Source organism: Astatotilapia calliptera, chromosome 1, assembly GCF_900246225.1.
Source record: "Astatotilapia calliptera chromosome 1, fAstCal1.2, whole genome shotgun sequence".
Taxonomy (NCBI): domain Eukaryota; kingdom Metazoa; phylum Chordata; class Actinopteri; order Cichliformes; family Cichlidae; genus Astatotilapia; species Astatotilapia calliptera.
The window spans coordinates 10,277,296-10,304,131 of record NC_039302.1 but is presented as its reverse complement, the minus strand read 5'-3'; the positions used below and the strand labels follow the sequence as shown (position 1 = coordinate 10,304,131).

General features: G+C 42.5%; 2 protein-coding genes across 3 annotated transcripts in view; both read left to right on the top strand.

The window, feature by feature from the left end:
* LOC113019428 (E3 SUMO-protein ligase PIAS1-like) overlaps positions 1 to 2,281 on the top strand; it is a 56,773-nt gene extending 54,492 nt beyond the window's left edge. For both annotated transcript variants that reach the window (XM_026163153.1, XM_026163161.1), the window contains exon 13: positions 1,561 to 2,281. In XM_026163153.1, the coding sequence (XP_026018938.1) occupies positions 1,561 to 1,923 (363 nt within the window). In that variant the 3' untranslated portion in view covers positions 1,924 to 2,281. The remainder of the gene's footprint in view (positions 1 to 1,560) is intronic.
* Positions 2,282 to 9,948: 7,667 nt separating this feature from the next.
* rxfp3.3a1 (relaxin family peptide receptor 3.3a1) lies at positions 9,949 to 11,760 on the top strand. Its single transcript, XM_026161367.1, has one exon. It carries the CDS (start codon positions 10,166 to 10,168, stop codon positions 11,150 to 11,152), a length of 987 nt encoding a protein of 328 aa, XP_026017152.1. The 5' UTR covers positions 9,949 to 10,165; the 3' UTR covers positions 11,153 to 11,760.
* Positions 11,761 to 26,836: the final 15,076 nt, after the last annotated feature.

Below are 26,836 nucleotides of genomic sequence, written 5' to 3'. Positions count from 1 at the left end.
TGAAAGTTTTAAATACACCTGTGCTCCAGTGGTCACCTGTAATGACTTACAGGCGTAGGTCAGTTTTACACATTCTTCACAACTGCATGTATCCATACCTGTGACAGCGACTGTACATGCAGTATAATACGTGAGATTTGAGTTAAAGAGTTTTTGGAGAGCTCGCCGTATGTGGGCCCCCCCCCGTTCTGGGTCATGACCGCAGCCTATGGGTATGAAGAATTAGTTCCTTGACCCTGCATTCTCTTCGAAGACCACCAGATGGCGATATCTGTTTTTCCAGACTTTGGGTCATGTAGAAGTCTGAAGGGAAACTTCTTTCTGTCTTCTTGACTCTCTCTTGCTGAGTTTATGGGCTAAGTCGCTCATTTTGGGTCATATTCAGTCTATTTATCTACCTATCAGCACTTTGGTCAGTGGTTGCTGTTTTTAAAGTGCTTTATAAATAAAGTTGGCTTGGCTGTTTGTTTTTTTTTTATTCCTGGTCATAATGTGTTCTATAATGGAGCAAGTCATGACTTCAGAAACAGCAGATGACTATTTCCACCTTTCACACTCTCTGTGGTTCAGGTAAAAGTCGCTTCCTGTTTAATGGAGTTCTATTTCCCCACTCTCGCTAAACCATCATTTATATGGGATATCTCTGTCCCATATGAACAAAGACTTAGGTATACCTAAGTCTTATCTTACCATACCTAGGTATTACCTTACCTTACAAAGAACCTTGAGATAGATGACTGTTGTTGTGAAGTGAAACTAACAAGATCACACTATACACACTTTAGTAAAATGGAACGCCATCCATCTATTGTCTTCTGCTGATCCGGGGCTGGGTCACGGAGCCAGCAGCCTCCCTCTAAACCTCCTCCAGCTTATCTGAGGAAACAGCAAGGCCAGCGGAGGGCTGCCAAGAGATGGAATCTCTCTGACGTGTCTTGGGGCAACCCTGAGGCCTCCTCCCAATGGGACATGCCTGGAACACCATGCCAAGGAGGCATCCTTGTCAGACACCTAAGCCACCTCAGCTGGCTGCTTTTGATGTGGATGAACAGTGGCTCTACTGTGAGCCCTGCCCAAATGGCTAAACTCCTCACCCTATCTCTAAGGGAGGTCTTCTGAGAAATCTCTTTTCCACCACGTGTATCCATGATCTCATTCTTTCGGTCGCTACCCAGAGCTTGTGACCATATTTGAGCGTAGGCACATCTTTGCTTTTACACTCACCTCTCTCTTCACCATGACAGAGCACTACATTGTCTGTTATTAAACTGTATCTTATGCAGAACAGCTCACCTGCGTGAAATGCACAATGATTGCCTGTTAGAGTTCTGTCTGTTTGTCTGGGATAGTTTAGTAATCTCTTATGTTTCTCTTATTCTTCTCTTGTGTTCTCGCTGTTTGAATGTGTTGTTAGTAAATGAGAAACATAAAAGCAGGATATGCAGATGGGTGAATGATATTTGAACTACTCTCAGACTTAAACTGACCCACATCTGGGTCTTTCAGGACTTTGTGCCTCACTAACACCCCCTCCCTGCTTCTGTTTCTGCCTCCTTTCAGCATTACAACATGGTTATGGCAGCAGCGGCGGCTGCCTCGGCCTCAGAAGACCACGAGCTGCTTCTCAACCGCTTCATGCCCTACACCACCTCCTCCTCCGCCTCCCACCTGTTCCTCGACCAATCGGCAGTCTCCTCTGCGCCTTCGCTGACAGCGCCGACCAACGGGGTGAGCAATTCGGGCAGCACCAGCAGCCTGGTCTCGTCCAGCAGCCTCCGTGACACTCATTCGACACACTCGTCCTCACATTCGAGCTCACACTCCTCACACACGCATCCCGGGGTGGTGGCCAGCCGGAGCAGCACTGAAGCTGCGGTGGCGGCTATTTACGGCGGGATACCCGATGTTATATCGTTGGACTGACCCTGGATGAGTGGAGATGACGGCGCGGGCACAGCTGGAATCCAGTAACAAACTCAACCGCGAGGGGTGACTTTTAAGAAACTAGACTGCCCCCCCACCCCACCCCCCGCGAGTCATCAAACCCTGAACATTCGAGGAGCCGTGACGACGAGTCGGTCTCAAGAAGAGCACTAATAATATGAGCGGACAACTGATCCTAGTCCAGTCCCGAGTCATCACTTAAAGGTGTGGACATTGTGTTGGTGTGCTGACTTTAGATCAGAAACCTGTCCAGCATGTGAACCCACGTTACTGCTATACTGGTACCAACCCGGCACAACGAGCAAAGATGCTACCTGAGCAAAAACACAAAGGAGGGGGGGCTCTTTTCTCTTTTTTTTTTTTTTTTTTTTTTTTTTAAATAAAAACAAAGGAGCGGCACCGTGTACAGAGAACAGAATCTATTTTCCTCTTTTACTTTTGTATGTTAAATCGGGACAATTTCAGTCTAGAGAGCTGCTTCAGTCGTTGTTTGTAAGTGGAGGACTGAGTCGGATTTAATTTTTTTGTGTGTTCTCACACAAACACGAGCTCATTCATATGCCTGTTGCCATGTGGTTTGCTCTCTTTTAGCTATACCCCGTTTCCAGATGTCAGATTTGCATTTCTCCGATCTAAACTTCACTTCTCTCTGCGTGCTGTTCTCTTTTTCTCACGTTCAAATTCATGGCCGACGACGGGAGCTTTTCAGACGCTGAATATACAGTTTATTCATGTGCTAATAATTTTATTATGCTTTTAAGTTATGTATGATATTTAAGCCTTTAGAAATATATATATATATATATATGAATATATATGCATTCCCTTTGACCTTCAGGTTGATGCTGTGGGGAGTGTGGAATTAGCCATTTCCATTTTATTTTAATGTTTTTCATTTCCTCTCCTCAATTCCCGCCTCCTTTTAGAGACTCTACCTGCAGACAGCATTTAGAAGTGAAACTATTTATACCTGCCAGTTTAGAGGTTTTCGATGGAACAGTTACAGTTGTTTATTTCATTTGCACAATGCCCCCCCCCCAAAAAAAACGACAAAAAAACCACACACGGTACCTGAATATGATCAAAATAATCAAGAGGGTAGTTTGATCTGTGCGTCACAGTCTTTTCAGTCTGCTGTCCTTCCTTTAAGCCACTTAATCCTCTGCCCACCGTGTCTCGTCTTCTCTGTTGATGATGAAGGTCAAATTGGTGTTGTAGCAGCGCTAGGCCTTTTTAAAGATACAGGCGTCCATAGCACGTGACTAAGCTTAAAGTTGTGCCTGTTCTTTTGTTTTTGGGGTTTTTTTGTTCTTGTTTTTTGCTCAGATTAATGTCTTAAAAGCTTACCCACAACCCCGGCCCACTTTCCTTTTAATGCATCTTCTGAAGATCAGACCTGTGACTGATATCATCTCAGGAGTTTTATTTGGGAAAAGCAGATAATAGTGGGACACAGTTGAAGAAGGCAATCTCAGCTTGTCCCTTTTTAGACTGGGCACCGAGTCAGATGGTTTAAAAATACATTGCCTGTCTGCTTCTTAAATGAAAAAAACCTCTGCAATGTTCAGAGCGTGATGTGGAAGTGTCAGAACAGCGCAGCGGTTTTAGGACGGCGTTAACGTTCAGCTTAAAAAAGTGAAAGGTTTGCAGTTTTAAGACTGGACACGCTTGCGCTTTCTGCTCCCCTCAGGTTATTAACAGATCCATGTTGCAGAGATCCTCTGTAATCTGGTCACATTACTGGTGACACCGTTAATCCCGGTGCCCGTTCAGCACACCCCACCTCCCCCTTTCTCTGTGTCCTTGAAACTTTCTCAGAGTCCCCTGTTATCCGTCTCTCTTAGACGCTCTTCTTCCAGAGGTCGGACACGGGCAGTTCCCGTCAGAGCCTAATTATCCCCGCCACCGTGAGATAATCGCTTCTGACAGCACAACCCATCACATTAGATCCTCTGCCCTGTCCCTCCACTCTCGACAAACCAGATACACCCTTCCCTGTCTCGCCCTCTGTGTCTCTCTCTTGGCATTTGTAAATCTTTTCCCAGGTCTTCTCATGGGAACCCGCCCCCCACCTCTCAGACTGACTCAGTCATTTGCCAGAACAAGTCTCGTCTGTGTCGTGTATGTCGTACAGTATTTTATTTATTTTGTATTCATATTTCTGTACATTATATTTTTACATAATGTTTGAATTCCATGACTGAGAGTGTGTGAGTCTCTGGGAACTGATGTTATATGACTTTATTTAATGTGCATTTTACTTCTTTGTTTTTTCCCTGCCAGCAGCACAACTTCTCAGAAAGGTGTTGTGTAGTCACTCATAAATGGAAATGACGTGTGTGTGCGTGAGTGTGTGTTTTCTCTGGAGCTGACTTGGGTAATATTTACGATAAGGGCACAAAACACATGCGTTATTATTACGCGCTTGATTTAATGCGCTTCGAGTTCCTGCTGCTTACCGTTAAGAAATGACCGAGTCGGTGTGAGTGAGCACCCGATGGGTTGTCAGTAAACAGTTTAATGAAGAGTTGCTGTAGATATTCGTTGAAATATTGTTTGATTCTGTCAGGAATTTAAAGGTTTTTCCATTCAAGTGGCGGTCACGTGCAGGTTTGGGCATTTTTGCTGCTTTGGCCAGGCGGAAGAAAAACCGTTCAGAGCCTTTAGTGTCAAAAGATTTAAAGCTTTTTGCCGTGTTCCCACAGCTGCCTTTAAGCTTTAGCTCATCTCAGTGAAACATTAATCCCCCTTCAATAACAACAAGAACCTATAATTTAAAAAGAAGAAGAAAAAGGTTCAAATTGACAACAGAGGTAAGATCACCCCAACCCCAGCAGATCAGCTGATTTCAAAGCCAGGCCCAGTCACCTGAAGCATCTGCAAGCCGCTTTGCAACCCACCTTAATCTCAGCTCCATCTTTAACACAGCGCCTGACGTAATATCACATCTCCAGTTCTCCATCTATGTGTAAGCAAGGAAGGTCTCAACACAGAGCCACAGCAGCAAAGATAAATGATTGCAGGAATAAAAATTTAAAATTATATTTTGGATTTAGTGATCCTCTCTTTAACAGCTGTTTAAGTTTAACCACCTTGTATTCTGTCAGAGTTGCTAATCTTGTTTCAGAAAATAAAAGTGCGTACACGTTTTCTCTGTTCAAAGAAAACGTGTATTCAAACGGGATTATTTGTTATTCTCCTTGTGTTTTTAATGAGTACAAATTAAAAAACAAAAACAGCTCCTCCATCTTTAAACTGTTTGGGTGGGGATCTGCATAGTGTTTTGCTCCAAGTGCTAATTTAATCCTTTGATACATGGGATCTTCCGCAGGCAGTTTGATGGATTTTCTAAATGTTCCAATCGATGCACTTCTCTGATTCCTGGAACCAGCCTAAAAACACCTGGTCATGTGCATACAGGCCTGTCATTAAACCAGATTTCCACTTCACGATTGACGGTGATTTTATTGTTATATTCGGAGAAAACGAGGTGAAAAGCTACTGCCGATCAGATTAATCTGTCGATCTGTTTGTGTGTTTTGTGGCAGGATTTTCAGATTGCAGAGAGTCTCCAACCATAACCGTAGGCAAAGAGGAACCACATTATTTATGATATTATTACCATTATGTCAATATTTAACTTTGGTGGGTTGTTTTGTTTTGTTCTTTTGATGGTTGTCACCCATGAGAACCATGTCACGTAGGCAGGAAGCTGCATGCGAGAGCATTCGTTGTGGAAATCGTGTGGATTTCACTCCCAAAGTGAACTGTTGCTGTTCGCTTGCGGCTCAGGCTCGGTGAGTTGATCGTTTCTGGGCAGCAGGAACTACGTGAGCCTGTGCGTTTGTGCCTTTATCTCAGCTCCCCTGGCTTGCTTTGCTGGTGAAACCTTCGGTCCTTCACGTTCTCTCACGTCAGTTTTATAACTAAGCAGCAGTGTTTGGATACTTGATGAGGTGGTCACAGTAACTGAATGAATCCCATCACCGTCTTAATTTATTGAAACGTCTGTCGTGGCGCTCGTTGGGCAGCAGGTCACGATGGCAACATGAAGTGGGAGAAGAGACCGTGTTGAATGTGTTTGTGGTGAAGGCGGGGAAAGGTCAGATCCAACTCCACCTCGTTTAGGTGTCCGCTGCTCCCTCCTCCTGTGGTTTCATTCGCAGCAAGTGTTTAGGGCGAAGCAGTCTTTATTGAGCTGGGTTTATTTCACTCTAACAAACAGGATGGATAAGCACAAGGTCGCGGCTTTCTCAGTCCCTCCTCAGCAACACACACACACACACACACACACACACACACACACACAACATGTGGAATAAGGCCACTTTTGTTTTTTTTAAAACAGTAGTTACTCCTAAGTGTGTTTTCAAAAGTACTCCACAGTCAGCCTCGACAAGCAACTCAACTCTTTGGTTGTCATGACCTTAAACAAAAGGGAAAAATCAGCGACGTGTATATTATGTTCGTGTGGAACACTGAAAACTGAAAGATTCAGATCCAGACATGGGTGTTTGATGTCCGTTTGTATGCTTTTGTGCGTCGATTCAGAGCGAGAGAATAAAATAATTTATATATTTTTTAGAAAATGGAAGCTGTACTATTATTTAAAAAACAAAAACGAACCAAAAAAAACAGGGAAAAGAAAAAAAAATACGACCGTGGCCAATAACGAGTTCCACGCTATGAAAACGATATCAAAGTCAGACTTGAGACGACATCTGCACTCACTGCCTTAAAACATTCACAGGTTCTGTTTCGTGGCTCCAATCTGGAAAACAAACCTGAAAGGAGGGAAAGGAGAAGACGGTGTACAGTTAGACCCGTGTCAGTTTGTACAAATATACCAAGTGGGAAAAAAAAAATATTTATTACCTGCATTGGACGAAATTGTTTACTTATTGAATGTTACTTGTTTATGTAGAAAAGTTTAGATGTAATAAAATGCATTCTGCTATTTCTCTTGGTGAGTTTCGTCTTTCTTCTTTTAATCCTTTTAGTTCTCCTCCCGAACGGAGGGCATATGTAATCGCTACTGTTTGTTTGGAAGTAGTGTAGGCGGTAGACTGACGGTAGATACCAGTAAAAGCTCAAGATCACAACAAATAATAAGTTAAAAGATTTAGATTACTTACAGTTTGATCATCTTCAAAGTTTACAATAATATGCTAGGCCTGGGGTACATGAATACCTAAGTTGGCTTAGTGTTTGACCTTCACTGTTAGCACCTAAGGTCAAAGTTCATCTTAAAAAAAATTTCAACAAATCATATTGAGTAATATATGAAAGGGCACAGAGAGCTGTGCAACGCTTTTTTTTTTCAATACGTCACAATGACGCCATAAAGTTTTACAAAATCACACACTGCACGAATATATCTGAAAGTCTTATGTTTTTACAGCTTATAGAAGACAAAGATTTCAGTCAGTTCTGCTCCAGTCATATGGGCAAAGATAATAAAACAATTTAAGGTCAAAGGTCAGGGTCACACAATTAGGAAAAAGCTTTAGATCCATTGGATGATCTGAAACTTTAAAGCAGTATAGTAGTCACTGGGAGACATAAACACTGTCTTTGGCTCACTTTTTAAAATACAGCATTTTATGACATGACCATTTCCGTATTAACACTGCTGACGTCAGCATAAAACATCAAAGTTGTAGTATAGCTTCTGCCCTATTGGTGGGGTGGAGTATTAGGTGCCACATTTTATATATATATATATATATATATATATATATATTACAGTTGTTTCAAGACAAGCTGCCACGGTTGCTGTATCGTGTGAGTTCGTGAATCGATTCTGAAATCACACTTCAGAATCGGTGTAGTAACAAGGAAGGACATGATTTCTCTTTTAGCTAATAAGCACATTGTGGTGATCATTAAGGACGCGGAAAAGAAGGAAAAAACACAAACTTGGAAGAGTTGGCCGAATTTGTACAAAATGAAATGCTCCGTCATGGACAGATGCGAGTTTATTGATGGTTCCACCCTCGTGTAATAAAGAGCATGTATGTTGTATCGCAAGACTGCTGATCAACTTGTTTCACAAACTCGTGTACACAAAGCATTTTGTAAAGTATAAGCTGTATGTAAAGTAGAGCAGCCGTGACAGATTGTCTTGAAATAACAACTGTAATCTGCACATTTCGACTTTATTCAAAAATGATCAATAATATATATGTTTTCTTAATGTGGCCCTAATACTCCTCCGCACGAAGGGAGCTCTTGTTTTCTCTGCTGGATCATGGTGCATTATTTTATCTGAACACTGGGTGGCGGTGGAGAGTCGTCTTGAACTTTTCGCTTGCTTGTAAATGACGGTCAGAGCTTGGACAGACTCGCTCGGTTCCGCCGGTGACAAAAGCGCAACCTGACAGGAACATTTGATTAATTAACATAATTATGAAATGATTAACTGCACGCGCCTTCCGGGGTTTGATGAAGGAGCGCGCTCTGATGGTCGAACCTTGAGCTCGCCAAACACTTCGACTCCACCTTCCGGTCGAGAGGCGGAGGGTGGAGAGGGGTGGGGTGCAGTAGCGGTTTTAGATACGGGCGACACGGGTGGTTGCCCGGGCGCGGCATCGTGGTGGGGGGCGACATTACGGGTATCGGTAAAAAAAAAATTTAAAAAAATTGCTCGTACTCATGCTGCCCCGACGTCAGCCAGCGCATATTGGGAATGGCATAGTCACCGATCGGTTTTCTATCGCCCATTTGCTGGGAGTAAGGGCGCCCTCCGTTTGCGAGGTGCGCCTGCTGCTTGAGGCGCAGAGAGGAGAGGGCGGGGCGGCGGGGGATTCTCTGGCTGGCTGGAGCAGCATCCAATAACCAACTCGCAAAATAAAACAAAATAAAAACAAACCAACAAACACGAAAACACCAGACATTATAATACAGACTTATAATTTGCACTGATGTTTTTTCGAAATTCTATACACGAAAAGTGAGCGCGAGAGCCCTCGGTGCACCTGCTTGCTGCTGAAGTCAAAGTAAACTTTGTCATCTCCGCTACAGTCCAGTATATAGAGAGACGAGACAACGAGGCTCCAGTTACAGCAGTGCAAGTAAACAAACAATATATATAAGAAGAGTAAGAAAATAAATATACACTTTAGGACTAGGGATAAAGGGATCAATAACAATTTAAAATTTACAGTTTGATGATTTAAAGTCTCACACACAACCCGTCGAAAGGGGAGGAGGGGGCGGCTGCTTCCAAATAGAGCGCATTTCATTCATAATGATGTAAATCCAAGCCCATTATGTATTCATGATTTGAATCCTGGGTTGTGTGAAATCTCAGAAATGCACCCTAGACAAAGTGAATCTGTGAACTAAGGTGTAGGTGTGTTAGATCATGTTGTGGTGATCCTTGGGTTGAGGGATGGGTGTTCATACTGCAGTGCAAAATTAAAACCAATGGAAGATGGACAAGAAAAGTTCAAAGCCAGCGGGTCCTCAGTTTAGAAAAAAGAGAAAAGAAGAGGAGGAGAAACGAGCAAAAGATACAGGTAAGCAGATGTGTCATTGGATAATGCAGGTCATCCTGAAACAATCAGAATACTTTATTAATCCCTAAGGAAATTATGTGCATTACAGTTGCTCCAAGAAGAAATGGTAAAAATAGTAACAGTAACGGACTAAACTCCAAACAATACATTATGTTACAGATTTTAATATTAATTAGTCAGTGTCAATTGTTGATTTGTCCTGTTCTCATTGTATGACGAATTATGATGGCTGTTTGGTAGCGTTTGCATACTATGCATACTCTCTCTCTCTCTCTCTCTTCATATGTGTGTGTGTGTGTGTGTGTGTGTGTGTGTGTGTGTGTGTGTGTGTGTGTGTGTGTGTGTGTGTGTGTGTGTGTGTGTGTACAACAGCTTTATGTTAATGTACAATCCTTAATATGTTTTATCTGTGTGTGTGTGTGTGTGTGGGGGCGCAGAGGGAGTGTTCGCCCAGGGCGCCAAACAGGCTAGGACTGGTGGGGTGAGTGGTCCTGTCGTGCTAAGGAGAGCGGAGATGCGGGATGATGATGCACCTTGGAGAAAGGAGCGAGCGAGGGGAGGTGATAGAGACAGATGAGTTTGTGGCACTCTTGAGATGCAGCCGTTTGGATCTAGCTTAAGATAAAAAGACTTAAGAAAAAAAGTGTACACCTGCATCTAGTTCATCCCGAAGTGTCTGTGAGTGTCTGCTGGCTGGCATTATGAGTGAAGAAAATGAAAGCTTTTATTTGAACAAGTCAGTGACCGAGATGGAGCTCTTCCAAAACCTCGTGGACATAGACGTGACCGCAGACCGGACCCCGCTTCTGAGATTCTTCATTTGTCTGGTGTATTCGGTCGTTTGCGCTGCGGGTCTGGTCGGCAACCTGCTGGTCCTCTTCTTTATCAGGGTCAAACAAGAAAGGAAGAAGTCCAGAGTGAACTTTTTCGTGTTCAATTTGGCCGTTACGGACCTGCAGTTTGTTCTCACCCTGCCTTTCTGGGCCGTGGACACCGCGCTGGACTTCAGCTGGCCGTTTGGATATGCAATGTGCAAAATCATCCTGTCCGTCACCGTGATGAACATGTACGCCAGCGTGTTTTTCCTCACCGCCATGAGCGTGACCCGCTACTGGTCGGTCGCTTCTGCCCTGAAGAACAGAACCGCGCGGAGATCGTGCTCCGCCAAATGGGTCTGCGCAATTATTTGGACACTGGCGACTCTGGCGACTGCGCCCACGTCGATTTTCTCAACAGTCACCAGCGTAACTGGAGAAAAACTGTGTCTGCTGAGGTTTCCAGGTGGACAGTACTGGTTAGCACTCTACCACATACAGAAAATCGTCGTAGGCTTTGTTTTGCCCATGTCAATCGTGTCCATCAGCTACATCATGCTGCTGCGCTTCATCCGCAAACGGAGTATGAAAACCAGCAACCCCAAACGCAGATCCCAAGTTACAAAATCTATCACCATCGTCGTGCTGTGCTTCTTTCTTTGCTGGATGCCAAATCATGCCATGACCTTGTGGAGCGTACTGGTCAAACTGAACGCTGCAAACTGGGATAATGCGTACTACACGGTTCATACGTATGTGTTCCCACTGACAGTGTGTCTGGCGCATACCAACAGCTGCCTCAACCCAATCATTTACTGCCTAATGAGAAAGGAGTTTAGGACCAAACTGAGAGGTCTGATACACAGAGGATAGTGGGTGTTTTGTCGAGTCCTGCCGATGATTTTACGCAGGGCGAAAGGTGTTGGCAGACAATGACGCGCTTAATGCGCACGCAGAAAACGAGCCAAAACAACCAGAATAAGCAATCAGGCCGAGCAACATCGTGTCAAGACTCAGAAACTTTTAATTTTGATGAGTGTTTCTTGATTTTAAAGTCTACTACTCCATCTACTTTTTTAAAGCGTAATGTGGCTGAATCGTTTAGCTTGTAGGGCTGGGCTCTATAGAATCACCTATTTTGTGTAAAAACTAGTCCAAATATGAACATTATGGCACAACAGCTGTTCACCAAAATGATCTATGATGTTTGTGAGTGTCTCTAGTTCAAAGTCCGCACGTAATTGCGCATGACAATATGCTTAGGTGTGCTGGTGGTGTTGAGTGGCTAAACGCCTTTTACATCCTTCGGTGAATGTCTTGGCAAATACTGTTAACAGCGTACACACAACCGCACTTAAAGTCTTCACCGGCTTGAAGCAAAGAGGTGAAAGTTGCAGGTCACGTGTTTCATTTTCTTTTTTTAGACATCAATCATTTACAGGTGCAAAGAGACACAAAAGACAAACTGAAATATGATTGTTGGAAATACCGAGAAAAATGTATGTACTCTTTGTGTGTGTGATAATAAAACTGTTCTTCAGTTGTCACGTGGGTCAGTTATCCTCACAACTAATGAAACGGGTGATCTGATTAGCAGGTGTTTACCGGTTTGACTCATGAGCAGCTGATGTGACGGTGAACAGAACATGGAAGCTGGTGATCTCAAATGAAGCGACTTTGTAATGGCTTTGAGTCCTCACTTACTCATCATATGAAAAGAAGAGCCTCTCAATGAACAGGTGTCAGGTAAATATAAGTTACACATTCATATCAGAGATTATGGTCTATTTTTGGATGAGCACTGGACAGCTGCTGACTGAATTGAACTAAATGTAAAATGTCGAATTAAAAAGAGGGAGACAAGTTTTTCTTTAATTTACTAATGCGTGTATACTTTTTTTAATAATAATAATGGATTGGATTTATATAGCGCTTTTCAAGGCACCCAAAGCGCTTTACAATGCCACTATTCATTCACTCTCACATTCACACACTGGTGGAGGCAGCTACAGTTGTAGCCACAGCTGCCCTGGGGAAGACTGACAGAAGCGAGGCTGTCATATCACGCCATCGGCGCCTCTGGCCATCACCAGTAGGCGGTAGGGTAAAGTGTCTTGCCCAAGGACACAACGACCAGGACGGAGAGCCCGGGGATCGAACCGGCGACCTTCCGGTTACAGATACGCTTCCCAACCCCCTGAGCCACGGTCGCTAAGTAGCTAAGCTTTCCTAGATATTTCTGTTCTATTAAAAAGCCAGAAATGCGACACGTGATCCTGTAAACAGAAATATTTGTCACTCACTGTGCTTTCAAGAAAGCGAGCTGTTTTTTTAAGTAATATATGCATATATACATGCAAATGAAACTTCGATAACAATTAGAAACTGTTCATTTCTTTGTAAGTGAGAAAACTTCAACAAAATCAGGACGGGATCAAATAAATAATTGTTTTAATAAACAACCCAAATCTCAACAGCATATGAAACAGTTATCTACATTACTGCTTGTATAAAATAGCTACAGGTACAAAGATAAAATTGGGAAAGAGCCCCTTTTCTGCATTTGGTGACGTTTGCTTTTATGAGCAAAGATCTTTGACTATGCATAAATCCAATAAACTTCAACAAAGTATTTTTAAAAAGACAAAATAACTCGTTTAGATTTATCACAATGATGTAAATGGCAAAAAGTTTAAATGTATCAATCAAAGCATCTTTTTCCTAAAGTTTAAACAGGAAGTTCTACATGTTTTCCTTACTCCCCCCACTTCACCACCATTACAGGTACACTGATATCATACAAACGGGTAACAGATGTGTCTTAATTGGCATTACTCATTATGTGAGGACCTATCATAAATATGTCACCATATTTTAAATGGTAAATGGCCTGTATTTATATAGCGCTTTACTAGGGCAGGGATAGCTCAGTGGGTAGAGTGGCGGCCCCATGATCGGAAGGTCGGGGGTTCGATTCCCCTGAACAGCTACCCTGAGGTACCCCTGAGCAAGGTACCGTCCCTACACACTGCTCCCCGGGCGCCCAATGGCTGCCCACTGTTTCACTGAGTGAATGGGTTAAATGCAGAGAGGGATTTTCCCCACGGGGACCAATAAAGTACACTTCTTTCTAGTCCCTAAGGACAGAAACGGCCCTAATCAATCTGGCGCCCTAGGCAAGATTTTAGGTGGCGCCCCCCTACATCAGCAGTGTAGTGTAATGTTGTAACAAATAATATTTCTATTAAATAAGCTTTACTTTGCATTTTAATTAACGTGGGATTATTTTTTGTATTTAGAAATAATAGTACCAACTTTTTTTTTTTTTCAACATTTGTGGCACTGGCGTGGCGCCCCCTGATGGACGGCGCCCTTAGCATTTGCCTATACGGCCTATGCCACGGGCCGGCCCTGCCTAAGGACCCCAAAGCGCTTTACATATCCGGTCATTCACCCATTCACACACTGGTGATGGCAAGCTACATTGTAGCCACAGCCACCCTGGCAGAGCCACTGACAGAGGCGAGGCTGCCGGACACTAGCGCCACCGGGCCCTCTGACCACCACCAGTAGGCAACGGGTGAAGTGTCTTGCCCAAGGACACAACGACCGAGACTGTCCAAGCCGGGGCTCGAACCGGCAACCTTCCGATTACAAGGCGAACTCCCAACTCTTGAGCCACGATCGCCCCTTTTAAGTTTTAGTAAGTAATTTTAGTAAGTAAAGTCAGCAGAAAATGAATGTAATTTCGATGTCGTTCACGAGCTGACACCTGAGCTGGCATACAGATGCACTTCTCATGTACACATGTAGTTTGCATGGTGGTGAACTTGGAGTCACCACAACATATGCTCAGTGGGAATTTAATGGCCATAAATCACTGAGTTTCCCACCACCTGTTACAAAGTGTGGCAGCATGGAGAGCAGCGGCATTGTTAGTCAAATGAATGACTGCTGGGCGACTAAAAAATGTCTTTGTTGTATTCTGAATTATATCAGGAAGTCGTAGGCAGGGATGGAAACATGAGGCAAGCAGAGCTGTGAAAAACCAGAGATTACTGTAAAAAAGAACTTTTACTGGATGTTCAAATGAGTAAGGTTTCTAACCATTGTGTTTAGCTTATGATAAGATGATTGATGATGATCAATACGCTGTCACCAAATATCACTATTATATTAAAACAAGCATTCCCTCTACACAGAATCACCCAGCCAGTTTGATTTGCCAATACTTGATGACTCCTCCAATAGAAGATTGTGTCAAATGAGTGAAGAGGGTAAAGTGCATAACCCAACTGAATAATGAACAGTGTTTCTTTATGAAGTCTGAACATCCATCCATTCTCTTTAGCGTGTCCTTATCAGGGTTGCAAGGGGTAGTCTTAAAGGCTGAACACCTCAAGGTAATTATGCTGAGACTGAAAAGAAAGCTCTTTCTTACATTCGTCCATCAAGCCTTGGAACAAGAAATCTTTTCACTTTTTTCATAAGTCACTAAAGTCCCATCAGTCTTTGTTGGTACTTTAATCACAAAGAGGTTCTGCAGGTCTTGCAAAGGTCATCTCCTACCATTGGATGGCTTTTCACAGCACTGACATTTGGGAGGAAAACACAGTTTTTTATAGCGCTAATCAGTGTTGCAGAAACAGTCTTCTGTGTACCTGAGAGAATGAAAGTGAGAAAAATCTCCAGGGCTGCTAATAAATTCCAACCATTTCACATAAAGAGATGTGTAAATGTTTCTTGCCATTATGTCTTCTTGCTGAATAATAATGTCCCTGCCATAATGGGCCTTAATCAGGGAAACAGATGAGGACCAAGGTAGAGTGAAAAAAGGTAGCCATAACAACGGTATTAAAATTCCTTCCACCGGTTTCTTTGTGAATTTTAGACAGTGAACATGTCACCTTAATGTTGCTCTCGTCTTGTTCTCTTCTCTTTTATTTGACATGCTGTAAGGACACAGATAATAATTCCTTCCATTCAAAGTGCTGTTAGTTGGTTGATAACAATTAGAGATGAAATATGCAGTACTGTGTCTTATTGAAACGTGCAAGCGTACATGGAAATACAGTATTTAAGTATATGGATATATAAATATTTGAACGTAAAACAGAGTATGTATGATTGTAATGAACTTAAAGGTCAATATTTGATATGACCACCTTTATTCTTCAACACAGCCTGAACTCTCTTGTTCAGCTTTCTTCTAATTTCTTTAGGTTGTCTTCAGGAATAGTTCTCCAGTCTTCTTGCTGAATAATAATGTCCCTGCCATAATGGGCCTTAATCAGGGAAACAGATGAGGACCAAGGTAGAGTGAAAAAAGGTAGCCATAACAACGGTATTAAAATTCCTTCCACCGGTTTCTTTGTGAATTTTAGACAGTGAACATGTCACCTTAATGTTGCTCTCGTCTTGTTCTCTTCTCTTTTATTTCAAAGACATTCAAAGCTTTTCTTTGGATGTTGGCTGCCTTTTGTTCTGTTTTATGTCAGGATGATCCCACATTGTTTCAGTAATGTTGAGGTCCAGGCTCTGGGGAGACCAATCCACGACTGGCAGTGTTACATTATGTGATTTTCTATCCATTTATGCTTTTACTCCATTTTCACTGGCTGACATTCAGCCTCAGTCCATGACAGAGCCTCCACCGTGTTTTACAGATGGCTGTACTCACTGATGTCCCCTCCTGACCTCCTCTCTTCTATCTTCCACTTGTCCATTTTTTTCAAATTGCACACCATGCTAAGATGTGCCAAGCATTCAGCTAACTGCTCTTTTGGAATCATGGTGTTGGTAAAATAATTCTACTTTATGCTTGTCAAACTGTGTCATCTTTAACATTTTTCATAGATTCCTTTAAAGAAATTGGAACAAATTACATATTGTTTCTGTCATGACTGTGAGCAGACAGGCTGGAAAGGTGGACCCAAGAGTAGGACTCGCAGAGGCAAAAGTGAACTTAAACAACTCAGCTTTATTGCTGGACAGTAGGCAAAACAGAAAACTGGGAAAGTAACTAAACTAAACAGGCAGACAGAATAGACAGTGGGGAATGAGGGACAGCACGAATGGAAACAAAATATAACGACATGAGATGTAGCAAGAGATATGCACCATATTTTAATATAATATGGTGCACTAAAAAGTATTTGCCCTCCTCCTGATTTGTTTTTTTAATTTTTTGTTTTTGCATTTTTGTCCCACACATTTCAGATCATCAAGCAAATTCAGATATTCAGACATAGATTCTGATATAGACAAAGATAACCTGAGTAAATACAAAATGCAGCCTTTATTAAATGATGAATTCAATCCTGTTTGAAAAAGTAACTGCCCACTAAACCTAATAACTGGGCGTGCCACCCTTGGTCGCGAGAACTGCAGTTAAGTATTTTAGATAACTGGCAATTAGTCTTTTGGAGGAATTTGACCCACTCATCTTTGCAGAATTATTTTAATTCATCCACACTGGAGTGTTTTTGATCATGAATGGCCTCTTTTGGGGCTTTTTTAAGCCATTCGGAGTTGGACTTGCCGTTTGTGGATCATTGTCGTGCAGACAGCAGAATTCATGGTTTCATAAACAAAAGCAAGCAGCCCCAGACCATCACACAACACCGCCATGTTTGACTTGGTGCAAACTGCAAATAAAAGATCCCACAAGAATTGATTGTTGCTGTTCATCAGTGCTTTCCAGTTCACCAATGTGTACAATCAAACAGCAAACTGAGGGGTAGAAGGAACTGTCTGAATGCAGTCCAGTTGAGGCTCTTTTTTTTTTTTTTTTGTTAGAATTTTTAATGCTGCTATTAACAGATTTCACTTAACTGCAGCTTAGACTCAGAAATGCCATTACTGTCAAATTAGACCTTTATAATAGCTTTTCACACTGGAAGCACTTTAACATAAAGGTGAAGGCCAGTCCTTTGGTAATTTATGTGGGCTTTGCTGCATTTATGCCTGCTCTTGGTGAATTTGATGCAATGGAATGAAATTTATTACTTTTTTATTCTTTATTTGTTAGGTTGCTTTTTAAAGACTTTTAAGAGGCAGAGAATGAGTAATTAATGCAGTAAGATTTAGCTCCAAGATTTTGCTTTAAAAAATATATAAGTGATCAGAAAAAGCTTATAGGTTTAAACATTTAAAAAAAAAACCTTCTGTCTTCTTTGAGTCTTTTTTAACACTGTGTTATAATTTTCTGTTGTTTCTCTCAAGTATAAAAATTTAAATATGAACTCACTTTACCACCACACAAATGGATAAACACCATTAAAGGTTTGCAAAGATATTTATTGGTCTCGGAAGGGTAAAAATACTGTAATGAGTCCTGTAACTCTCTGTCTGCAAAATACAGTATATAATGAGCAATGTTGGGCAATTAATTATATAGTTACTTCTTCAAAAAAGTAACTGAGTTATGCAAACAACAAAGTTGTTTTTCTTGGGGGGGGGGGGGGTTGCCTGTCCCGTTTGGCTCTTTTGCCATCAGAATTGTTGTCTAAAGGTGAAGAAAGATGCCCAACGGATTTACTTTACCAAATTGACCATCCCAGCCTTGCCATAATGATCTATTTGATTCACCTTTTATTGTTTATTTTATTTTATTTTTTATTTTCACTTGCTAGATACGGGACAGACTTAAATGAGGAAAAGAAAAGGGAGAAAGGAAGAGGGGGGAAAACAGCAGAGAAGAGGGACGGGGATAAAGGGCAAAAAAACAAAAACCAACTAAATAAGCAGACAAAAAAATAAATAAAAAAATAAAATAAAAAAATGCATATATCAATCACCTGGATCACCTGTTGAGAAAGAAAAAAGAAAACAAGAGGAAGAAAACGAGAGCAATACAATAAACAACATCATGATGATATATGGGAATATGACAGTAAATACTAAATATTAAACATTATTGTGCAGCACGTAAGCTCGACAGCGTACAGTGTGCTTTGAGGTAGGAGACAAAAAGGGTGTAGTTTGTGTGGGTGTGATCACCCGTGTGTACACCTGTGAGCATGGACGCGCTTGTTGTTGTTTTTTTAAAGGGTTCCTTCATGTAATGATCTGCTGGAGGGTGTGGGGAGCCACAGCCCCGCCCACCAGAGCATGAAGCAGGTATGGAGGAGATCAAGACTCCAGACATCCAGAGGCCCCCAGAACACAAGAGATAAAGGAAGACTAACAGAGGGGCAGCTGTGCCACTATCCCAGAGGGAGCTGAGGGGAGCCCCAGATGGGGGATCACTCAGCGGCCGCAGAGCAGAGGCCAGGGGGGGTTGCAGTGACGTGCCCGTGAGCTCCGCCGGCAGCCAGCTGCGCCAGAGTGACCGAGCCTCAGGCCGAGAGGCCGGGGGCACCCTACCCCCGAAGTGGCCCGAGCGATCCCCAGGCTCCAGGCCCCGACAAGCAGCCACCAAGGAGTGAGCCGGTGTGTACCTGGGCGCCCACCCCCGGACGCAAAGAACCACCAACGCACCGATGTCTGAGGGCATCTGCCACTGGCAGGGGAAGTGGTGGGGGGAGATAGGCCTCCATACCTTAGAGGGCCTGAGATGTCCCCAGAGAGGTGGCGTCTGATACCCAACCTGACATATAGACACAGACATACAGGCACACACAGATACAAACATCCATTCCCACCCTCATGCTCTCATATGCAATTACTCCACACTCAACCAACGTGGAGACAGACATAGAGAAACACTGTACACCCAATCACACTCCCCAAGCGTACTCTACGAACCGGGTCTAGGTACCTTTGCCCCTGGAGGGGGAAAGTGCACCCAGACCCAGGTGGTGTTACCCTTTTCCCTGCGGTGGGGAGAAGCAGACTGCCCTGACTCCGCAGCAGCAGGGAGGCCCCACACTCCAGACCCCAGTCGGACAGCCAACTCCTCCTCCTGGCCCCCCGCTCCAGCAGGTCGCAGAGAACGGGGGTGAGAGAAGACTCCAAAACCTCCCTCCGCCTGCTCATATGTAGTGTTGATGCATGTGTGTTCTAAGGTGCATTTAAAACCCAGGAGGGCATGGAGCTACCTGCCAGAGAGCAGCAGGTAAGCGCACAGCCCCTCCTGCTAGCCCTCAGTGTCTACGTGTATTTAAAATTGAGAGGTGGGCAACGACGCCAGAGGTGAGGTGTACACCCTGATGGTCTTTTGGAGTCCGTGTAGCGTGCCCACCCCCTAGATCCTATATGTATGTGTTATGAGAGTGTGAGTAATGTGAATGTCTAAGTTGTGGGATAAAATTGGGGCACAAGAAGCCAGAAGGGGACAGAGGGGGGGATGCCTCCCCTGCACCCTGGTGACACACCTTTACCCCAAGGCCCTGCATGTGTGGGTGGTTGTGGTGGAGCGGGAAGAGGGAGGCAGCTGGAGAGGGAAGGAAGGGAGGGGCAAGTGACCCCTCCCTGGGGCCAGCTCCCCCGCTGACCCCAGTAGGCACCCCCATACTCCGCAACCCGCCAGGGAAAGGGGGCCCAGGCCCATCCGGACCGGGGCCCAGAACAGCAGCGCCGCCCGGCCCCACAGAGCCCGGGACAGCCCACCCAACCCCACCACAGAGAAAACTGCACCCACCCCGTCATCCACTCATCTTCCAGACTACATGAGACAATAAACACCCAGGCTGAGATCTTCCTCCACCTCTCCTGTATCTCCCCCTCCTGCAGAGTGAGTTCCTGAAGAGAGGAGAGCTCCTGCAAGATGTAACAACCCCCCCCCACCAGTTGAAGAGCCCCCCAGGTGGCTCGATGCATTGGCAGCACCCTGCGCCAGGGCCGGGCCCCCATACACCCACCCGCCCACAACCCCAGCAACATACCAACCAGGACCCAGTCCCCGAGGCCCAGCCAGGCCCCAGCCCAGAGACGGAGCGCCCCCAGAACCTCACGCCCGTCCCGGACCCACCCAGGGGCAGCCAGGCTACCAGGTCAGTAACCCACGTCCGTCAGCACAGACCCTCCCCTAGCCATGCTGCACGCAGCCACGAGGAAACCGTCACCTAAGAGCCAACAGAGCCCCTAATAGGCCATGACCGCTACCCCGGGTTGAGCCCCCCAAGGAAGATGCTCCTGGGGAACCCCCCGACGCCCTAAGCCTGTCCCTACCCCCACACCAATCACAACAGCGAAGGTGGGACCAACTATGACCCCCCACCCCCACTAGGTGATGGAGCTGATCAAAGGAGCCCAGAGCAATTGATCTGATGTGGTGGCAGAGGCTGTATCAAGACTAATGTAATCTAATGGATAATTTCTATATTGGTTAGAATTAAGATTATTTTTATTTTTCCAGTTCATGAGGACTGTTTTCTTGGCTATGCATAGGGCAGTGAAAACCATATGGGCGATATTCTTATCTGAAGTGACATTATCTAAGCTGCCCAACAAACACACTAAGGGGGAAGTTGGAATGTTACATTTCAGACACTTCGATAAGTCTTCACATATCTCGCGCCAAAACTTCTGAACTGGTGGACAGAACCAAAGAGCGTGGATATAATTGTCCGGTGAATTGGTTTGGCAGTGTGAGCAGTTGTTGGTAGACGTAAAGCCCATCTTGAACATCCGATGACCTGTATAGTGCACTCTATGTAATATTTTGTATTGAATTAATTGAAGACTAAGATTTCTAATTAGATGAAAGGTTTTTAAGCAAATCTGAGACCAGAAGTTTAGGTCTAAGTTAACTGATAAATCCGCTTCCTATTTTGCAATAGGAAGTGATATTGATTCATCTGTTTTAGAAAGCATTCTGTATATTTTGGATAGTAATTTGGGGGTTTTAAGAGTAAGAAATTGAACCACACTTGGTGGTGTTTGTAGTTCAACTTGACCCGGTTTAAATTTCTTTTTTACTATGGATTTAATTTGTTGATATTCTAAAAATCTTTTCTTGTTGATCCCATATTGTGTAACTAGTCTGTCAAATGAAATAAATTCTGTTCCTTCTAGTATATGTTCTAAATATTTGATTCCTTTATCACTCCAATCTGAAAAGTTTATCATATTATTGTTTTGTAATATGTCAGGGTTGTTCCAGATAGGTGTACGTTTGCATGGGATTAATGAAGACGTCGTCAATTTTAGAAACTCCCACCATGCTGTCAGAGAAGAGCTGATGTTGATGCTTTTAAAGCATTCATGTCGTTGGATGTTTGAGCTGATAAATGGTAGATCTGAAATCTCTAGATTATTGCAGAGTGCTTGTTCTACATCTAGCCAAGGTTCATCTAAGAGGGTGTGTTTTAGCCATCCTGAGATAAACTGAAGCCTGTTGGCTAAGAAGTAGTGCTGAAAGTGCTGAAAGTTAGGTAGTTCTAGTCCTCCTTTATCCTTGGTCTTTTGTAGTGTTTTTAAGCTTATACGTGGGGGTTTATTTTTCCAAAGGAATTTGGACATACATGAATCTAGAGATCTGAACCAATCTTGTGGCGGTTTAGTTGGGATCATTGAGAATAAATAATTTATTTTTGGTAAGACCATCATTTTTATAGCGGCAACCCTTCCCATGAGTGATATGGGTAGACATTTCCATCTAGCCAGATCATCTTCTACCTTCTTTAAAAGTGGGATATGGTTTAATTTAGTTAGATCTGCAAGCTTGGGAGAAACATTAATACCTAAATATTTTATATTTCCCGATTGCAGTGGTGTAGAAGAGGAATTATGGAGGGAGCAATTAATCGGTAGGACTGTAGATTTTGACCAGTTAATTGAGTAATCTGATATTCTTGCAAAAGAGTTTATCAATTCAATCACCCCAGAGATATTGGTTTGTGAATTTTGGAGAAAGAGTAACACATCATCCGCATAAAGGCTCATTTTATGCTCCACGTTCTTGCATTTTGTGCCCTTAATTACTGAATTCTGTCTAATTGCTGCTGCTAGTGGTTCAATAAAAATTGCAAACAGTGAAGGGGAGAGTGGGGATCACTGCCTGGTGCCCCTCAGGAGACAGAAGCTGGAGGATGTCTGGTCATTTGTTCTAACACAAGCTGTTGGGGAATTATATAATATTTTTAACCAGTTAATGAAAGAGGGTCCAAAACCAAATTTGTGTAAATTTGCAAATAGAAATTTCCACTTAACTCTGTCAAATGCTTTTTCTGCGTCTAAAGAGAATATTGTATTTTCTAGGTTTTTACTGTATGAGTAGTCTATCAAATTAAGTAATCTACGTGTATTTGTTGATGAGTGCCTACCTTTTATGAAACCAGTTTGGTCAGGATGAATTAAGAGGGGGGTTATTTTCTCCAGTCTCTTTGAGAGAGCTTTGCAGATTATTTTAAGGTCTACATTTATAAGGGATATTGGATGATAGCTTGAGGGATATACAGGGTCTTTGCCTGGTTTTAGCAGGAGATTAATGTTTGCAGAATTCATATTTGATGGAAGTTCTGTAGAAAACTGGTGCTAGAATCATCCAGAATTCTTTGTAGAATTCTGCAGGAAAGCCATCTGGACCTGGAGCCTTATTATTGGGCATACTTATCAGGGCTTCCTGGAGTTCACCTGGTGTCAGTGGTGAATCCAGTGCCATTGCTTGAGTGTCCAATAATTTTGGAAGAGTTATGTTGTCCAAAAACTGATTAATTTCCTTTTTAGATGGGTTTATTTGTGGTGAATACAACGTTTTATAGAAATCCCTGAAAATTTTGTTTATTTGTATCGGATCATATATTGTGTTCCCAGATGAATCTTGAACAGCACATATAGTTGTTTTTTCCTTATTTATTTTTAGCTGGTTTGCTAGAAATTGACCGGATTTATTACCATGTTCATAATTTTGTAGGCGTAGTCTTTGTACTAAGAATTTTGTTTTTTTATCAATTATCTCATTTAATTCTAGTTTTGTTTTGCGTATTTTGTTCAATGTTTCCTGATCTTGGTGGGACGCGTAGGCTTCTTCTAGTGATTTGATGTTTTTTTCTAATTCCTGAATATTTTGGTTTTCTTTTTTCTTTTTATGTGATGAGAAAGAAATTATTTTACCTCTCATCACAGCTTTCCCTGCTTCCCATAGAACAGAAGCTGATGTTCCGGGAGTGTCATTATAGTCTAAATATGAAGTCCACTCTTTTTTAAAATATTTAATAAAGTCTTCATCTTTAAGTAGTGATATATTAAATCTCCAGTTTTTACTTGCCGTAGTATTATTCTTGTGCATTAGTGTTAAAGATACAGGAACAACAAAGTTTTTTGCAGCTGTTTACCTAAAAATGCAGCCAAGGCGTTTTTTTAAATAAACATTTCAAACTATTTACAGAACAATCAGCTGTTCTGCGTCAAATCTGATGCCACACAAATTATTTGTGCCACTCCAAAAAAAATTTTCTGTCCACTACGAGATAAAGGAGAACAACAGCCTGATACCTGCAGGCCTGACAACAGGAGATGTATCACTCCTGTAACACCTGTAACATTCAGCAGTCGCCTCATTGTTCTGACACACACAACAAAACTATTGACTACACTACACACTAACTACACAAGATTTGCGCTAAACGTCGCAAATCTCTCACATCTCAAAACACCGCCGTCACTCCTAAACAGAGATGGGCAGTAACGCGTTACTTGTAACGCGTTACTTGTAACGCGTTACTGTAATCTGATTACTTTTTTCAGGTAACGAGTAAAGTAAGGGATTACTATTGCAAAAACAGTAATTAGATTACCGTTACTTTCCCGTAGGAACGCTGCGTTACTGCGTTACTAAAACCATGATTTTTTTTGCAAGAATGTCTCATGACAGTGACGTAAGCGAGTGCAACGTTCGTGACAACAGCTGTGTGCAGATCAACAGTGCATCATATATTGAGTGCAGAGAGAGTATGAGCATGCAGCGTTTAAAGCGTGGAAGTACTGACCTTATTTTGAGTTTGAGTCCATAAAAAGTGACAAAAACATTAGTGTCCGTTGTGCGTGGGAAGAAAACTTCTTTTTACAGCGAAAAAAAAACCCCTAAACTTCCAAGCAAGCACCAAGTGCGCTAAGATGTAATGGGAAACTCACAGAGAAACTCGCGGATTCTTCCACTGACCGCTGCGGCACACCTGCACCAGGGTAAACCTCCGCCTATGCCACTCCTGCTTTACAGGTGAAAATAGAGCAACAGGACCGCTAATCTTTGATGTTATTTATTTTCTGCTGTGTTTTATTTGCATCTATTTGAAAGACTGAGTGTAAACACACAAAAAAAAAATATTTTATGTGCTGGAATGTGCAGAAAATAAGTTTAAATGTTAAACAAATTTCTTCCGGTCAGAGAATGTTGCATATAATTTAATTTTTGCTTGATGCATAAAGTTAAAAGGTTAAAACTAATAAAACAAGTTTTAAAAAGAGACGTTTCCATTTGATTACATTTTGTATGATGGATTATGTAGAAAAAGTAGAATTGGGCTGAAAGATCTATCGCTTTATCACCTCTTCAGGTTGTAAATCGTGTTTTTAAAAAGTAACTAAGTAACTAAGTAATTAATTACTTTTGAAAATAAGTAATCAGTAAAGTAACGGGATTACTTTTTGGGGGGAGTAATCGGTAATTAGTTACTGATTACTTTTTTCAAGTAACTTGACCAACACTGCTCCTAAAACTTCCCCCCTCCCTAAACAACTAAATGCCTTGTTGCCATATCATTTTTTTGGATTGGTGACATGGTACATTTTTCGACCAATAGGAAAGGGAGGGGTTTTTTGACTTTGTTTTTGCTCACAGGTGGAGAGCGCTTTTTAGGTTTTCCTTACAAAACACCGTTTTTACTGTTTCTTCCTGCAGTAAATATAAACAACAATAGTATTCAGGAAGCACACAAGCACAAACACACAAGATATCATTGGAAAGGCCAGAATGTCCTCTACTGAGCACAACAGGACTTATTAGGGTAGCTCAAATAAGTCAAAAATATATATAGACCATTAAAAAGGATAGGCTGGTTCTCAGGAAGTAATTTTGCTTCCAGGAGCCAGAATGGTTTGTCATTTTTAAAGTGTTCTTGGGCAACAGTCTGCCAAGATTTCTGAAGGTCTTTCAAAGTTTTTCTTTGGACATTGGCTGTTTTTCACTCATTTTCAGTCCAGTCCTTGATCTGGACTATTTTCAGAGGAATGTTTTGTTTGTTAAGCTACTTGCAACTGGAAAGTCAGTAGCAACAGGTATTATGGAGTGATGAATCCAGATTTGAAACTTTTCTCATCATCAATATGTACGGATGAGTTCTGGAGAGAAGTACAACAGTGAGTGTCTACAGCCATCTGCAAAGGACGGCGGAGGCTGTGTAGTGGTTTAGGCCTGCATTTCAACCAGCAGTGTTTAGGAAGCTTGCCAAAATGATGGCATAATGAACACAGAAAAGTACCATGAGATTTCCATCTACCACTTGGAGATGGTGTGATTGGCAACAGCTTGTTCACCATTATAATGATCCCCAAAACACTGCCAGCGCAGTCAAAGCATACCTGGATAGGTATGCCAATCCAGTTCAGTCATGGATTGGCCTCCCCAGAGCTCGGACCTCAACATTATTGAAGCAGTGTGGGCTGATCTTAAATCATCAGAGAACAGAACAAAAGGCAGCCAGCATTGATAGAAGAAACTATTTAAAGAAACTTTAATGTAGCTTGATTAAGAAAGTTCAGGATTTGATAAAGAATACAGGTGGTCTTATCAAATATTGACTTTACTATATTTACATGTATCTTTGTCCATGTTTCAACAAATAATAGCACCTATTTGATAATTTACTAGTACACTGAAATGAGAGTGACTCAGGACTTTGGCGCAGTATTGTATTGCATGAACTTCCCTGACCTGCAAATGAAAACACTTAGAATTTGGCACATTTTATCCTTGCAATTAAAAATACATATATCTCATATGATGTTGTGATTGCAGTGTGACAACTCAGAGTTCATGAGAAATATGTGGCCCAAAAATTGTTTGCCAGCCAGAAAAGGCTAAAAACTCCTGGCACGCTGAGGGCACAAAAATTTCATCCTTCTTCTGTCTGTTGCTTGACAGAAATATAACTACATTTACGATGTTTAGAATCTGTTGGTTTGTGGCTATATAAGACCAAAAAAATTAAAACTTGAAAACCTACAGCTGGTTGAAGCCAGCATGTGACTGGGTGAGCACTGCCCCTGATGATGTTTTGTGCTCATTTGAGGTAGGTGGCAATGCCCTCCAGGGATAGCAACTGGCAGCCAGTAATCTTTCCCTCTGTTTTTACCACTCCTTACATGGCATACAGTCTGGATACCACACTGGTAAGCATTAGAAATTATTCAACTGCAGCACCATAGAAAGAAATGAGCAGTCTCCCCTAATGACACCTTGAGAAATTTAAACGCTACTAATACTGAAGGGGCTGGGTTTTTCCTGCAGACAAATCACCTCTTGGATGTTAGTGGTGTGTGTGTGTGTGTGTGCGCGCGCGTGTGTAGTAGATATTTGCATATTTATGAATATACAATCTTTAGTCTGCCTGAAAGTCAGAGAAAATCATTGTCTGTACGAGTTTGACGAGGAGCATTTGAACGCAGCACGCC